The 18,427-nt window shown below is 43.4% G+C and overlaps 1 protein-coding gene across 1 annotated transcript in view; it reads left to right on the top strand.

The window, feature by feature from the left end:
* Positions 1-6,516: 6,516 nt before the first annotated feature.
* Positions 6,517-18,427, top strand: part of LOC124596273 — a 28,708-nt gene continuing 16,797 nt past the window's right edge. The window contains exon 1 of the mRNA XM_047135352.1: positions 6,517-6,640. Coding sequence (XP_046991308.1) covers positions 6,639-6,640 — 2 coding nt within the window. The 5' untranslated portion in view covers positions 6,517-6,638. The remainder of the gene's footprint in view (positions 6,641-18,427) is intronic.

The following is an 18,427-nucleotide window of genomic DNA, read 5'->3' as shown; positions in this document are numbered from 1 at the left end:
GATGTCTTCACATTTTTCCTACAGCCATTTCGTCTTAGCTTCCCTGCACTTCCTATTTATTTCATTCCTCAGCGACTTGTATTTATGTATTCCTGATTTTCCCGGAACATGTTTGTACTTCCTCCTTTCATCAATCAACTGAAGTATTTCTTCTGTTACCCATGGTTTCTTCGCAGCTACCTTCTTTGTACCTATGTTTTCCTTCCCAACTTCTGTGATGGCCCTTTTTAGAGATGTCCATTCCTCTTCAACTGTACTGCCTACTGCGCTATTCCTTATTGCTGTATCTATCGCGTTAGAGAACTTCAAACGTATCTCGTCATTCCTTAGTACTTCCGTATCCCACTTCTTTGCGTATTGATTCTTCCTGACTAATGTCTTGAACTTCAGCCTACTCTTCATCACTACTATATTGTGATCTGAGCCTATATCTGCTCCTGGGTACGCCTTACAATCCATTATCTGATTTCGGAATCTCTGTCTGGCCATGATGTAATCTAATTGAAATCTTCCCGTATCTCCCGGCCTTTTCCAAGTATACCTCGTCCTCTTGTGATTCTTGAACAGGGTATTCGCTATTACTAGCTGAAACTTGTTACAGAACTCAATTAGTCTTTCTCCTCTTTCATTCCTAGTCCCAAGCCCATATTCTCCTGTAACCTTTTCTTCTACTCCTTCCCCTACAACTGCTTTCCAATCGCCCATGACTATTAGATTTTCGTCCCCCTTTACATACTGCATTAACCTTTCAATATCCTCATACACTTTCTCTATCTGTTCAGCTTCAGCTTGCGACGTCGGCATGTATACCTGAACTATCGTTGTTGGTGTTGGTCTGCTGTCGATTCTGATTGGAACAACCCGGTCACTGAACTGTTCACAGTAACACACCCTCTGCCCTACCTTCCTATTCATAACGAATCCTACACCTGTTATACCATTTTCTGCTGCTGTTGATATTACCCGATACTCATCTGACCAGAAATCCTTGTCTTCCTTCCACTTCACTTCACTGACCCCTACTATATCTAGATTGAGCCTTTGCATTTCCCTTTTCAGAGTTTCTAGTTTCCCTACCACGTTCAAGCTTCTCACATTCCACGCCCCGACTCGTAGAACGTTATCCTTTCGTAGATTATTCAATCTTTTTCTCATGGTAACCTCCCCCTTGGCAGTCCCCTCCCGGAGATCTTTCGCCAATGGAGAGATCATCATGACACTTCTTCAATTACAGGCCACATGTCTTGTGGATACACGTTACATGTCCTTAATGCAGTGGTTTCCATTGCCTTCTGCATCCTCATGTCGTTGATCATTGCTGATTCTTCCGCCTTTAGGGGCAATTTCCCACCCCTAGGACAAGAGAGTGCCCTGAACCTCTATCCGCTCCTCCGCCCTCTTTGACAAGGCCGTTGGCAGAATGAGGCTGACTTCTTATGCCGGAAGTCTTCGGCCGCCAATGCTGATTAAAAGAGGCTATAAAACGAATACTAACCGAAGTTGCACAAGGGGAGTGGAACTGAAGATCAAAGTAGTTTCAGGTAACGAGCGTAGGCAAGCAGATGCGGAAATACTGTTTCACCCTTCTAAGCAAGTTCCAAGTGGAGTTCGTGGCCATTGCCTCCCTTAACGTGTCATGAAGTGTCCGTTGTGTACCTCTGTAGTGTCGACCACTGTGATGAGTGCTTGTGCAGTGTGGTGTTGCGTTTGTGTTGTTATGGGTGAGGAGAGGGAGAGGGTGGTACCCCGTGCCAGCACACAGCGAACATCTCTCGAATAGCACCTAGGCGGCCGCCGAGCTTAACGTCCTCATCCAATGGACAGACCATCATCAACAGTGTCACATGCCCTCACTTCACGAGACGCTGAGGAGAGGTTTGAAATTTAATCCAAGACGTTAGCCCAAAGACTGGTGATCAAGAAATGCCGGCCAAATACCTCCAGTCGTCAGGATACGAAGCAGCGTACCTCAGAGTCGAGCACCACTGCACAGTCGCACGTTAGGGACCATGGCTACGGAGGGACGTGGGAAGTCTAGTATCGTCCTATTAAATCAGACGGTGTTGAGGGATTTGGACTAGGAAATGAGACACTAAAAGCAGTAGAATACCTTTGCTACTTGTACAGAAAGATGACTGTATATGACCGATGTAGTCAAGGATATAAACTGCACTCTGGTAATAAGAACAAAAGCTTTTCTGAAAGAGAAGTGAAACATCAACATAAATTTACTTTTTAGGAAGTATTTTATGAAGGTATTTATCTTGATTGCAGACATGTACGGAAGCGAAACGCGTACAACAAACAGTTCAGATAAGAAGGGAATAAAAGTTTTTGAATTTTGGAGCTGCAGAAGAATACTGAACATTAGATGGGTAGATCGGGTAACTAATGGAGAGTTACTGAACCGAACTGACTAAAAGAAACGATCGGTTGGTAGGGTACATTTAGGTTACAGTCTGTGGCATCATCAGGAAGTGGGAGGGCGGGGGCGAATGGTGACGAGGGGGGGGGGGGGGTGTAGAACGTTGAAATGGTAGAGATAGACCGAAGTATTACTTGAGCACAGCTTTTGCCGAAGCGCAGTTTGAAGCCAAAAGAGACTCACTGAGGAAACACTGAAACATTGTAATTTTATCCGCATTTTTCAGCTGTGAACGTGACTATTCAGTACACAAAAAGTAAATAAAAACGCCCTCTATCGCATTTTTTCGTGTTTTATTAATTGCACGGTGAATTTCGGACCACGTGGGTCCATCAACAAGCGCAAATCGTGTAATAAATAATTTTAACTTGCTCTTGAGTGAGGTAATCAAAAAGTTAGATGTTAGGTTTTGTATTTCGTGCATCAAGTGCGAAAATTATGTGCGAAACAGTGAAAAAAAATTGAAAAACTTACTGTACAAACAAGGAAAAATATTTTTAACCTTTCGATGTCAGCATATGTTGCTTTATTCATTCTGCGTATTCAACAGCAGTGGAGTTTACAAATTACCATGCCCCAATTGTCCTGCCTACTATGTAATGAAAACAGGTAGAAATTTCAAAACACGTCTCCGAGAACACATAAGTGCTTTCAGACTCAACCACTTTGAAAAATCATTATCGCACAGCATGTGCTAAAATCAAACACACTATCAAAAGGATAGAAATCAGTCGGTACAACTAGACAATTCAGCGAATGGTAAGAACTCAATTGTGTTAGAACAACTGTAAATATACCTCCACAAAAGCAAAATGCCTGACTCTATCATAAATGAACAGACATATTTTACTAGCCACAGTTATTTCACTTTTCTGCATATGTCAAGTTCTTAACCATGTCTTTGACACAATGTGATAAACACAATCTGACGTATACAGTCGCTATATTCATTGCTGTGAAAATTGTTACCGTCTGACAGTTGGTGTGACACTAGAGCCCCAACGGCGAGAAAGCAGCTGTAAAAATTAAGTTTGTTTTTAATCATTTTTCGTTTGGTCCCGTAAAACCTTACCACAAATTTCCAGTTTAATCATTTTTCTAGTTAACTAGCGAAATAGTTATTACATTTTTGCATTCCAGGTATTATTACGCTATAGAGAGGTATGTATTAACATAAAATAGATGGAGAAACAGCTGGATCTCCTTGATTCGTTGATATGAGCTACAACTTAATGATAAAGGAATACTTTCGAATGTGTGAATAATTGCAGCTTACACCACTGAAAACAAGAGCATATAAACACATATTTCATGCACGAGAAGAATATATTTCTCTTGTTGTCTGTTCTTATTATGACAGGCACTTTCCTTGACACGTAACAACGTTTTAGGGAACCTAAAGTTTCGCACAGTCTTGTACTTCACTCTCTTTTCTATTACATAAAAATTTTTGTAGATGTAATTACTTTTGTTTCCAGAGTGAATATCTTGGAGATTCTTGCCGTTTGCGGTTCAGATGCAGCAGCAATGGCGGAATTGGTTTCTTCTGCGTTGGGAAACAGTTTATTGCTTTTGTTCTTTTATTATCACGTCTGTGTTAGTTTTTGCTTCAGCTACAGTTGCTTGTCTGCCACATTAAATAACGTAGGTATTGCGTTCCATAACGTTACCTATGTTCCACATTCACTGATTTCACTGGAAGCATAGCGAAGGAAAGTGCAAAAGGTCAGGTCTTGTGCTGTTTGCTAGCAGTTCTTTCGTTCTTAAACAACACGGCGTTCTCCAGTAAATACCCGTAGTTTGCAAGAAAATCGTAAATACCTTGTTGTATAATGTAGGGGTTCACACCTCCTAGGATCGTTAGGAATCCTAAAAAAGGGCAATGTGGTGTCTTCTTCGTGTTGTTGCTCAAATCTATTGCCCTACAGACTCTCCCGTTCGTAAAAACCATTCTACAGAACAATATATCAATTATGATTCGCTTTCGCTTTCACAAGATTTCGCCGAACTCAACAGTATAATTTCCCGGCCGCTTGGCGCATTGCAATTGCACCGGGTAGCAAAATAGAGACAGTGTGTCCCAACCATAGACCATAGATAGCATACACTGTGCATGACGTCATTTTAGTGAAACCAAAATCTAAGTCACGTAACTCAGGGCACAAAGCCGAATATATCATTAGGCATTTATAGCGCACAATTTATGACATTTTCATTACAGATAAAATGTTGTGCTTTTTACTAGATGCAGAATCAAAAACTTTCACATATGAACAAATAAGTCTTGTTTTGTATTTTACAGATTACATAAAGTTATGTAAGTGAATTACTCTGAAATACTTGCAGAGGCATTTCCATAAGTTGGAAGTTAAGATGGAAGTTGGTCCTTGGATGTAAAACATGGTGATTGACTAAGCTTTTGAGGCGACATATCGTTTATATCTAGCTCACTATACCAATATAAAAAGATCCTGTAATATATTACGATTCCTATCGTGATATCGTTTCGGTATCTGTACAGGATTAAGCAAAAGCCACAAAACATGTGTTTATTTTGTGTAAATACCTGACATTACGCAAATAAAGGAATCTCCTTTCTTTCAAAAGTTTACTAAAGCATTTCACACATATTCTTGTGGAATCGTTAGAAAATTATTTCTGCGTTCGAAATTATTACTTTGTTTTCCACTCCTGTGGAAGCGGTGAAATACAAGAATTCACAGTGAAAAAAAAAATACTCTGCTTTATTATTAGGAATTTCGTAGGAATTAGGTTAACTGCACTATTGCATGCGCAAAGTAATACAACGGTTCACTAAATTGTCACAATCAATGCTTGATTTCAGCTATAAATGAGATCAATTGTAACTGTCAGTTCCACTTCACACAGCGCGTAATGACAGGAACAAGTCTTGCTGCGCCGGCCGCTGTGGCCGTGAGGTTCTAGGTGCTTCAGTCCGGAACCGCGCTGCTGCTACGGTCGCAGGTTGGTATCCTGTCTCGGGCATAGATGTGTCTGATGTCCTTAGGTTAGTTAGGTTTAAGTAGTTGTAAGTCTCGGCGAGTGACGGTTCAGTCCCGCGTCCAGCCATCCTGATTTAGGTTTTCCGTGATTTCCCTAAATCGCTTCAGGTAAATGCAAGGATTGTTCCTTTGAAAGGGAACGGCTGACTTCATTTCCCATCCTTCCCTAATCCGATGAGACCGATGACCTCGCTGTCTAGTCTCCTTCCCCAAACAACCCAACCCAACTCTCGGCGAGTGATGACCTCAGATGTTAAGTCCCATAGTGCTTAGAGCCGTTTGAACCATTTCTGAACGTATTTCTGCCCCGAGTCACGTGGCTTACGAGTTGGTTTCAAATGTTAACGCGGCAGAGATAAGGACATGCGAGGTTGGTTATATACAAGGTCTATGGTCCCGACTATTATGTTAGACTGTGGTGATAAACTACATGTTTGATAACATCATGTTAAACTAAATCTGTGAAGTACAAATAAATGTGCGCCTTGAGTGACGTGGTGTGCGACGACAGAATGAATTAACCAACTTATGCTGACCTCTTAAAAATTTAAAAATATTCTTCGTTGTTTGTTCGGTAAGATTTTATTGTTTTTTCACTGTTTGTCACACAATTTTCGCCCTTGATTAACAGATACAAAAGCTTTTCATAACAGGAACATACGTTTCACCTCACTCGAGAGCAAATGTAAATTACGTGTTAGACGATTTGTACCTGATGAGTCAGATATGCGCAAAAAATAGTGACTGACGGCGTTTTTATTCAGACTTCCTGTGTAAGAACATTAGCTAAAGTGTACTGACCTAATAGGTTTACGCAGAAAATATGCATGCTTTTAAGTGAGAAAACACTGTCTTCCCTGCCCGGCGGACAATGTACACGTAGCTGTACTGCTTACGTAAGGGGCTCGAGTGGATCAGGGGATGGGCGCGTACCTTCAGTGGACAGGCCAAGCACTCGTAATATTCAGTGACGCGTGTACCGGTTGACTGGAGCGAGTCAGGGCGTAGACGCGCAGTGACGCAACCGTGACCCCGCTATCTGCTGCGCTGGCAGGGGTTCAAGGCGCGCGCGCGGCCAGCCCAGCGCCGCCTCAGCAGGGAGTCGTCCGTCTTATCGCCTTGTTTTTTCGGACGCGCATTACCACATTCCAGCAGTTCCTTCGGCAGTGCGGGCGCGTGCACCACCCACAATGTAAGTTTTCTTCATACTGCACCAGCGGCCATCCTACAAGCCTAAATACGACATTTAATGAATGAATATATTGATGCTTTGTGTTCGTTTCGATGCATGAGTATTCGTTACAAGGTGTCAGTCAATTCTTAAAACTTTATTTGAGGTCAGTGCACTGCAGTTATTACTGCTTCTATAATTGTTGATACTAGATGAGGATACGCTACTTAATCACCACATTTCTGGGTTCCTTGAAAATATTTTATTGATCGACTTCACAGATCAACTAGAAAACGAGCGTATAGTGTTTAAAATTCATTTACAGCTCTACTTTCTCAGAAATCAATTCTCAACGACCGAACTGTTAGGCAGTACCAATATGCTTAAATAATCCAGTAAGGATTTTCTTCTCTGACTCCGCACGATATTATCAGTGCCCAATATTTAGCAATAAATTAGTTATGCTCTAGTCTTGGTTCGCCTGTGTACCCTACAAGTACGGCAAAATTTATCACTTACATACACACAAGCTGTTATTGTTTATTTCTTTTTCACAGAATTAATTTACTGAGATGAATTTTGTCCGATTAAGTGCATCCTGAGGTCCGCCCAGTCCGACTGATGTATTGCTTTTGGCTTTCCGAAACCGGAAAATATAACACTTGTTCCTTATCCTAAGCACAATTCGTGCCTAGAAGTTCTACCTTTTATGTTGTGGTATATCATCCTAGAAAAGACATATTTTCAAATGCGTCTCCAACGAGGTGCAGGAGGGGAAAGGCGCCCGCTAAATCCCCAGAAAAACTCTTCGCAAACCAAGCTCGCTTCGTCTCGTAGCAGACAGACGCAACAATTCCAAGTCTACTTGTTACTTGTAAGCGATACTGGCCAGTAGAAAATGTATCCAGAGTCATGAAATCTCAAAAGTATTTCGTCATTCGCCACCAAACTAAGTTGCCCCTTCTTCACCCCCCCCTCCCCCCCCCCCCCAACCCTTTCTTTCAGCTCAGGTCATAGGTTCGTTCTTGCGTGCGGTATTTCATTTTTACTATGTCTTTGAACGATATTTACTGCCTACAATCTCAAGCGCACCAACATCTTTGAAAGTGCTGTATTTTATTCGTTGTCTTAAGTTGTGACATTCTTACAATATGTTGTTATCAAGGAGCGTAGCAGCCATACACAGAATTACATATCTATTTAAATGACACTTGATAATAGCAGAACTATAGCACCATTTCTGGGCTCGAATTCGATAACTTTGTAAAAGACTGAGCAACTCTCCTTTTTGAGTGGACATGTATCTCAGAAACAGCTGTCACATAAACCGTATAGCTCTCCTCGTAGAAGATGCGCTAAAGTTGATGCTACTCTTCTTGATTCCTTCTAGACATTTAATGTTCTTTTTTTTCGTGCTGCCGTTCAGTAAATGACCCACTTACTTGTACATGGTCCAGTCACATTTTTCTGACGTAGAAAAGAGCATGATGATTGGCTTTCGGGCCAAGACTGCAAGCATTTACGAAACGGCTAAGTCTACAAACTATTTGCGTGCTGACTCATGGCTAAACTATACCATGCATGACAAAATAACGCTGTCCAAATACGGTGTCAAGGCAATTGTGTTGGACCACAGGCCGTGGATGACAGGGGTTGACGACAGCTGCGGAGATGAGTACTGGTGAATATATGTGCCACTCTGGAGCAACTGACCTCCCAGATGAACCAAGAACTACCAACAGTGTCTTCTCAACGACCGTTCAACGAACGTTGCTGCGTATGGGCCTCTGCAGCAGGCGCCTTGTTCGTGCAGCCAGTGCTTTTCATCAGTGACGAATGCTGGAATTTGCACGCCAGTACCGCTACTCAAGTCCACTGACTGGCGACCGTTGGCCTATCCAGGTGAATCAGGTTTTATGCTCCACCGGACAGATGGCCGTTGCCTTGTATGGTCCTGCAACAACCCTCGTAAGGCCCCAGGTCAGAGAAGGGAGAGTTACGGTTTAGGGAATGTTTTTGTGGCACTGCCCGGATGATCTCATTATTCTGAAAGGCGCAGTGGATGAACACAAGAATGTATCTATCCTTGGAGACTCTGTCCGTCCCTCCATGCACTCTCCTTTTCAACCGCTCGATGACATCTACTAGCGGGAAAATGTAACCTGTCAAAGCTCGCACTGTACGTGCGTGGTTCGAAGAGTACCAGAATGAGTTTACCGTACTCCACTGGCTACCAAACTCCCATCATTTAAGCCCAGTCGAGACTCTGTGGCACCTCCTTGATTAGGTTCTCCACCTGTGCAATTCGATGCGGACGCCCATGTCATCCATAAAAATACTCAGTGTCCAATGCATCCGTGAAAAGAGGTACGTGGGGAAAGACTTGGATGTCACTATGCTTGTATGATATTTTGCCTCCACACACCTTAACACCCAAAACGATCATGCTCGGCAATGTTTCCCGCTGCATTACGTTTTCCCTCCTTTGCTGTGTCAGTGTACGTCCACCATTATCGAACCTGATAATTTTGGTGGCCCAGATGTTATAAGGTGAGGAGCATAACGTTGCATGAGCGTGCTGACCTACAAATCTTTAAACACGGTACACTAACCGGTCATAGTTATCGTGACGCTTTGCTCTTTCTCCTTGTGCGTCTTTTCATGGTTGCATTTTGCAGTGACTTTTGTTTTGTGGACGACAATGTCCGACCACACTGAACTGCCAAAGAGGAGGAGCTCTTGGAACGAGAGGATGTCGGGCGAATGGATTGACCTGCACGTTTCCCCGACTTAAATCCCATCGAGCATTTGCGGAATGCTTTGGGGAGACATATTGCGGCACTTACACATGTACGAACGACCCTGCATCTGTTGTCAACCGCGCTGGTGAAGAAATGGAACCCGCTACCACAAGAACTCCTTACCAACTTTGTGCCCTGTTGAATACCATGTCTCGCTTTTAGTAACGTCGAGGGTAATGTCATAAATCGCAGTGACATCAGTGTTTTTGAATGAAAGTGTCATTTCTGTTCGTCTCACTGCGTATTTCTTTCACATACTGAACTGCAGCAGTTCTTTCTATGTGTGGTCAAGTTTCATCGAGCTACCTTAGCTGAAGTGACAAATCGTGCGTAAGTTGCTCTCATCCTTAAGTTTTCCACGACAGTTTACCTTCCGATAACCACCTCAAACGATTCTAGAATGACATTTTCACTCTACAGCGGAGTGTGCGCTGATATGAAACTTCCTGGCAGATTAAAACTGTGTGCCGGACCGAGACTCGAACTCGGGACCTTTGCCTTTCGCGGGCAAGTGCTCTACCAACTGAGCTATCCACTAAAACTGACAGTTTTAATCTGCCAGGAAGTTTCACCTCAAACGATTGTTGCATAACGACTAGTTAAAACTTAACAGTAATCTACGCGCTTTCAAATCGAAACTGAAGAGTTTCCTCATGGGTCACTCCTCCTATTCCTTGAAAACTTAAGCTGATTCCTGCATTTACTTAAACTTATGATTCGACTTTTTTTGGATTCATAAACATTTTATTTTATCTGTTATTGTCTTTTATGTTGTAATTTCATTTTCTGATACATTCCATGACCTTGGCGACTTTCTCCCCAGCTTGATCCTACGGAACAAGACGTGTAAATAAATAAATAAATTCTGAATAGGTGAAAATTGTTAAAGAGGTGTTGTTATTATCAAACTAGAACGGAGATTTAAATCCCAGAATAAAATGTTCACAGTTCGCGTGAGGTATTTTTTGTAACGCCAGGGCGCAGAGTGATTCAGTAAAACCAATGAGAACCGCTTTAAGAAATGGGTTGCTTCCTGTGACTTCTCCTGAGCTCAAGATAACAAGTATGTCTTGTATGGTACCGAAAGTCACGTTATTGACCCCTAAATATGTGACTTGTAAGGACCATACTGATAAAAATAAGATTAGAGTACATGCGCAACAGCCGGCCGCGGTGGCCGAGCGGTTCTAGGCGCTTCAGTCCGGAACCGCACGGCTGCTACGGTCGCAGGTTCCAATCTTGTCTCGGGCATGGATGTGTATGATGTCCTTAGGTCAGTTAGGTTTAAGTAGTTCTAAGTCTAGGGGGACTGATGACCTCAGCTGTTAAGTCCCATAGTGCTCAGAGCCATTTTAACCATTTCTGAGCATGCGGAACGTAACTGCAATGAATGTTTTCGATGCTATCTCAGATTAAAAACGGGATGACGAATGCGATTGACTACTAGATTGTCTCCGGCATTCATAGCAATGATTTTTTGTGGAATATTAATCATACTTTCTCATATTAATAGCTTCTTTTGAAGTACTTGGCTGAAAGAAGTGATATTTAAGAGTGGAAAACACAGAAACAGTTTTTAATTTCCCATTTCACTACTTTTCGCCTCATAGGGTGAGCAGAGACGACTGCCTAGTTATGAAAAATTTCTTATATTTTCTCCCGTTCGCAATGCAGTCTAAATATTTAGGAGTAGACACAAGATTCCTCTTCTGTATTAATGCCCCACTTCTGGTTCTGCGATTGTCGACAGAATACCAAAGGTAGAGTTTTTAGTTCTCCGATCTTCCTCTTTTCTTTCTTAGTCTTCTTCGAACGATTCTTCTTTCTAGGTATGCATTCACTTTTACACTCTACGGTTAGCAATAAATGCTATACGTTCCAAATGAATGATAGTTTTATCATTTTATAAATAAAATGATAGAATTAGCTGAACATCTCATCAAAAACATTTACTCAAAAAGGTTGACATACAATTCAGTATCCTTGCGTAAGAGGTAACTTTTGAGCTGCTTCGAAAAACTAAATTTACAACCGTGCCTAAATGCCCATGCGAAACCTGAGGGTCATTGTTTCATTTATTTTATTATCATTATTCTATGTTTTATTCGTTGGCAGCGTAGTCAGTGTGGGTTGTTTGAGGTTTCGGTCCTTCCCAACCAGATCCCATCGAGCAGGTATGGAAGTGGGTGCTCTCTACTGGAAAAATTTGTGACTGGATATCAAGTCTAGCATTTGCCTAAATTCACTCAAAAAATGGTTCAAATGGTTCTGAGCACCATGGGACTTAACATCTGTGGTCATCAGTCGCCTAGAACATGGAACTACTTAAACCTAACTAACTAACTTAAGGACATCACACACATCCATGCCCGAGCCAGGATTCGAACCTGCGACTGTAGCAGTCGCTCAGATTTCCGGACTGAAGCGCCTAGAACCACTCGGCCACAGCGGCCGGCTCCTAAATTCGTTTGGCGGGACAACGTCCCACAAAAAAACAATAGTCGAGTGTGCGTTCGCCTACGTGTGTGCGTCACGGTGCAAAGTCTAAAACTTGTTCAACTTGTGCTGAAGTATTCTTATCCTCTTAAATGCTGTCCCATTGTGTATCCTAAGGCGTCATTGATTAAAGGTGTCGGAGACCAAAGTCTTCTCGCAGTGCAGTACCAGGCATTTGTGTTACCTTCTGGTTACGGCCTACGTAGTTCTTCATCATCATCATCATCATCACCTCACGGCGTACCACTCTCCTTTCCGCCCTTCCCTTTTTCATTCACGAATGGTATGTGGATAGAATGATTGGCGGTAAACCTCCGCTCGAACTTCTATTTCTGTGATTTTTCTTGTCGTGTTTATCTCGCGAGACTATGTGGGAGGCAGTATTTTGTTGCCCTACCCTTCTTGTAATGTACACTCTCATACACGACGCCTCTCTAGTAGCGTCTGCCATTCAAATTCCTAGAGCATCTCCGAAATACTCTCGTGCCCACTAAATGGTACCGTGACGAAACTTGCCGCTCTTCTTTGGATCTTGTCTATCTGATCTGTTAACCCAACTTCGTAAAAATCCCTGGCTGATGAGCAATACTCAAGAATCGCTTGAACACAGTTTAATAAGGCACCTTATTCGTTTATATTTTGGTAAGACTCTTCCAACGAAAGTCAGCCGCGCATGTTAGTTTCATGTAGTTTGTTTGATGTGGTCATTCCACTTTAGGTCAGCCCGGAAGGTTACTTCTAGGTATTTTGCAAAAGTTTCCAGTAATTCATTAGCATGCTGTAATCAGACAGCAGTGGATCTGTTCTGTTATATGTGCATACTTTTATGTTCTGGCTTAACTGCCAATTCCTGCATCAGGCCCGATCCTCTGCGGATTTTCCTGCGTTTTTCGGCGGATCAGCTATTTGTATTGCTCTCGGGTGTCCATTCGGGTGCTGTCGTCGACGAAACACGATATTTCGACGACGTACCCTGTCGCAATCTTCAGATGATACCTGCTGAATGTGCGTCTTTGTTACATTGCGTCTCCTCTCTACGATAAGAGTACAAAGGAACGAGTACAATGGAGACGCGATGTAGCAAAGGTGTTCATTCTGCAGGTATCACCTGAAGCTCACAGCAAAGTACGCTGCCGAAATATCGTGTTTCGTAAACGGCTGCACCGGACTTCGTATCTGAGAGTAATGCAAACAGTTCGGAACTGTATCGGATTCCTTCCGGAACCAAGGGACACGGGATCAAACTGGACGCCGTCGTCTACAGTGCTCCGGATCTCATGGACGAACAGAGCAAGCTGAGTTTTGGAATATATCTTTTTTTGCGATATTTATGTTGATTTTTATAGAGGACATTTGGTTCTCCAAATATGTGGTAATGCGTAAGCATAAGACGTAGTTCATAACTCTACAGTAAATTCACGTTAACAATGTGGGCTACTATATATGTGCACATATCCGACGACGCTTCTTGAAAATGCTATGTGATCTTCGATAACCTGCTGCAAAAAACGGGAGCTACTTGTTTTGCCTAATCTTTGTAGCAGCTCACGGCATCTCATCCGCTCATCCACAGACCAGTTGCAACTGTGGAATATGGAGACCTGCACTTCTGCAGGTCGATAATCAGTGTAGCGATAATCAATAGATTCTCAGCATAACCAACTGTAACGTAATATCAATAGCGGCTCGTGTAAAACTCTACCAATGTGCTACAGTATTACAAAAATAAGAAGACAGTATATTACTACGTCGTTATGTAGATGCGACTGTATATTACTGCGATATTAGCTTTGCCCAATGCACTAATCAAGTATGTTTGTATGTTTGTGATTTCAGCATTAATGCATCCTAGGTCTTTCACTCTCCCTGTATTCCACGCAGTACTGTTCCTTAACAAAAAACATCGAAAGCAAAACACTGCTTTGTGAACATCACACCCACAGATCCAACTCTTTTCACACACTTTCATACTAAATTTCCTCGCATACTCACTTTTCCTTTTTTTTTTTTACCACCACATATTTTCTTTTGACTTAAAATGGTAGTAATTGTAACTAAATGGAATATATTAATTTTACGTCTGTTAACTGAATTCTTTAAATTTTTAAAGTTTAGAATTAATAATTTAACACCGACAGGAATAAAACTAAAAGTAGAGAAAAATAATGGTAGCAGCGGGAATCGAACACGTCTCTACACATCTGCCATTCAGTGCACTCGAACTTTTTTTCCCTTTCATTGTACCTTTCTATTCTTTTGTCATTATTTTCTTCATTTGGTTCGTGCGGATGTCACATGACACCTCTTCAAATTCTTCGTTGAAAACTTCTTTATCCCTTTTATTATTATTATTATTATTATTACAGGGGACAGCCAGCCTCATTATAGAACACCATTGGGCTCCAGTAGCAATACGTCAGCTGCTCCTCTAAAAGCCCTCATACTCTACGTTTGCACAGTACTTTACAAGCACTTATAAAGAAAAATCCTGACCTTGTACTGTGAGCAACGTAACACCCCCACTGCCGGCAGGGGTGTCATATCAGGGAATGCACAGTGGACAATAGACAGCTGCGTCCCCCCCCCCCCCCCCCCCTGAATTGATCGTAGTACGGCTGATCATCTCAGCACTTGATTCTGGTTTTTAGTTATCGTGGAGAGGAGAACGCTACACAACACGTTTTCATACGTTTTATTTACATTCTACACTCCTGGAAATTGAAATAAGAACACCGTGAATTCATTGTCCCAGGAAGGGGAAACTTTATTGACACATTCCTGGGGTCAGATACATCACATGATCACACTGACAGAACCACAGGCACATAGACACAGGCAACAGAGCATGCACAATGTCGGCACTAGTACAGTGTATATCCACCTTTCGCAGCAATGCAGGCTGCTGTTCTCCCATGGAGACGATCGTAGAGATGCTGGATGTAGTCCTGTGGAACGGCTTGCCATGCCATTTCCACCTGGCGCCTCAGTTGGACCAGCGTTAGTGCTGGACGTGCAGACCGCGTGAGACGACGCTTCATCCAGTCCCAAACATGCTCAATGGGGGACAGATCCGGAGATCTTGCTGGCCAGGGTAGTTGACTTACACCTTCTAGAGCACGTTGGGTGGCACGGGATACATGCGGACGTGCATTGTCCTGTTGGAACAGCAAGTTCCCTTGCCGGTCTAGGAATGGTAGAACGATGGGTTCGATGACGGTTTGGATGTACCGTGCACTATTCAGTGTCCCCTCGACGATCACCAGTGGTGTACGGCCAGTGTAGGAGATCGCTCCCCACACCATGATGCCGGGTGTTGGCCCTGTGTGCCTCGGTCGTATGCAGTCCTGATTGTGGCGCTCACCTGCACGGCGCCAAACACGCATACGACCATCATTGGCACCAAGGCAGAAGCGACTCTCATCGCTGAAGACGACTCGTCTCCATTCGTCCCTCCATTCACGCCTGTCGCGACACCACTGGAGGCGGGCTGCACGATGTTGGGGCGTGAGCGGAAGACGGCCTAATGGTGTGCGGGACCGTAGCCCAGCTTCATGGAGACGGTTGCGAATGGTCCTCGCCGATACCCCAGGAGCAACAGTGTCCCTAATTTGCTGGGAAGTGGCGGTGCGGTCCCCTACGGCACTGCGTAGGATCCTACGGTCTTGGCGTGCATCCGTGCGTCGCTGCGGTCCGGTCCCAGGTCGACGGGCACGTGCACCTTCCGCCGACCACTGGCGACAACATCGATGTACTGTGGAGACCTCACGCCCCACGTGTTGAGCAATTCGGCGGTACGTCCACCCGGCCTCCCGCATGCCCACTATACGCCCTCGCTCAAAGTCCGTCAACTGCACATACGGTTCACGTCCACGCTGTCGCGGCATGCTACCAGTGTTAAAGACTGCGATGGAGCTCCGTATGCCACGGCAAACTGGCTGACACTGACGGCGGCGGTGCACAAATGCTGCGCAGCTAGCGCCATTCGACGGCCAACACCGCGGTTCCTGGTGTGTCCGCTGTGCCGTGCGTGTGATCATTGCTTCTACAGCCCTCTCGCAGTGTCCGGAGCAAGTATGGTGGGTCTGACACACTGGTGTCAATGTGTTCTTTTTTCCATTTCCAGGAGTGTAGCAAGCATTCGAAGAGAAATCTCGTAATTTTAATGCGATATCAGGCTCGCATTCGAAGAGAAATGGCATAGTCTTAGCGTATTATTTAGTGTGCTGAGAGCACACTAGCACATGATGAATTGTTTCCACAGGATATTGTGCATAAAACTACATATAAATCCTCCTTACGGCACGTCTGCAGAACAATAACTGGCAGCAGTAATATATATCAAATATGTGGAAGTATGTTTACAGAGCAGTTTAAAGTGAAACAGCTGTATAAAACTAATTTGTTAGAAGAATACTCAAGAAGGGTAGACTAGCCAAAAAGGCGATAGTTGACAAGACCATTGTTCGACAGTTACTTGAACATTTCACGTCCATCTTTGACTGTTACCAAATTTCAGATGGATGGTTCAAATGGCTCTGAGCACTATGGAACTTAACATCTGAGGTCATCAGTCCCCTAGAACTTAGAACTACTTAAACCTAACTAATCCAAGGACATCATACACATCCATGCCCGAGGCAGGATTCGAACCTGCGCCGTAGCAGACGCTACTAACTTTTGCCTGTCCTCATTCTCCTGATATTTCTTGTACCGCAAGTGCAACTGTCTTTGCTTCCTGAGCATTCTCCTACTTGCGAACGTATGATTTTCGGACGAAACCGGTGAATAACTGACGACAGTATCCGCTTCTCAGATTGTGTACGTACTATGAACGTGAAACTGAAAGTGACCCGATCTTCAAAAATTTTACATCCAGACGGCACATTTCCGGACATGGTGTCCCCTCCAGAACCATACAAGGATGTAATAGGAATTGTGAAACATCCTTTACATCCTATAACACGCGGAAGTTATGTGACGTCACACATCAGCCACGTTGTTCATCAGAGGAGATCAAACGAAATGCTATGAACGTGCCCTTCCCTCCCCCTCCCCTCTTTTCACCTGGCTTGAAGTCCAATTAGTGCTAATCAGGCCACAGGCCGCTACACACTATCATGGTAGCCACACACACTCTAAATGCCAATACAGTCAACGAAGGAAATACACTAGTGGCACATCATGTATAAACCACATGACTACCTAGATCCACGTCAGCAACTGTTTATACTCTGAAAGTCACCTTAAATTCTGTGGTATGGAAAGTAATGAGGGCCAGTAGAAATGAGATTACCAAAAAACTTGTAATGAAATAATTTAGTAGTAAACAAATTAAAAACATTTTAATTGAAAAACAGTCGGTTCAGGAAGCTTTTTATTTCAAGAAACTTATACTCAAAACTAGAGACCATGACGTAGACGAAGTGAACGGATTCTGCTACCTTGGAAGCAAAATAACACGACCGGTGAAGCAAGGAGAAGTTAAAAGAGTAGACTAGCACTGACAATGAAGACATTCCTGGCTGATATGGATCATTGGCTGTAATCTGGGGAAGACATTTTTGAGAATGTGAGTGTGGATCTCAGCACTGTATGGAAGTGAATCATGGACTGTGGAAAATCTGGAAAACAAGAAAATTGATGCGTTTGAGATATGGTCCTATAGAGAACTTGTTGATAATTTAGCGGACTGATAAGGTAACAAATGGGTAGGTTAACCACAGAAGGAGCGTGGGGTGGAACATGTAGGAAACCACTGACAAGAAGGGATGGGATGGTAGGACACGTTTTATGCCATCAAGGAATAACTTCCATGGTACTAGAAGGAGCTGCAGAGGGTAAAAATTTAAGGGGAAGGCAGAGAATGGAATACATCTAACAAATAATTGAGGAAGAGGTCGAAGCAGGAGAGAAATCATGGCGTATCGCATCAAACCACTCAGAAGACTGATGACTCAAAAAATGGAGGGAAGGACATTTTATTACGCCATGTATTACCGTTTTCCTCCACTCCATTCCCCCGTGGAGCAGAAGGTTAGTAATTGCCAACTTTGTCAGAGCCATCCCTATGCATGACTAAATCTTTGTACATCTTATACTCGATTGCAGCCTTACGTTTCCGGAAAAAAACGAATCAGTATCCTACGTCTGATCCATAACCACGCTGCTTTCGAGATGAGGCAAGAGCTTTTCATGTTATTAGTTCAAATGGCTCTGAGCACTATGGAACTTAACATCTGAGGTCATAAGTCCCCTAGAACTTAGAACTACTTATACCTAACTAACCCAAGGACATCATACACATCCATGCCCGAGACAGGATTCGAACCTGCGCCGTAGCAGTCGCGCGGTTCCGGACTGAGGCGCCTAGAACCGCTCGGCCACCACGGTCGGTGACTGTTACGAGATAGGACTGACGGAGGGTATAGAGAAACCCCGAAGAAGACCGACGCTTTCCATCGAGGGTTAACTTAGTAAGTGTAAAAGCACCACTGAGGTACTCATCCCAATC

The sequence above is a fragment of the Schistocerca americana genome, chromosome 2, assembly GCF_021461395.2.
Source record: "Schistocerca americana isolate TAMUIC-IGC-003095 chromosome 2, iqSchAmer2.1, whole genome shotgun sequence".
Lineage (NCBI taxonomy): Eukaryota > Metazoa > Arthropoda > Insecta > Orthoptera > Acrididae > Schistocerca > Schistocerca americana.
The sequence above is the reverse complement of the archived record's forward strand: the minus strand, read 5'-3'. Positions and strand labels throughout refer to the sequence as shown.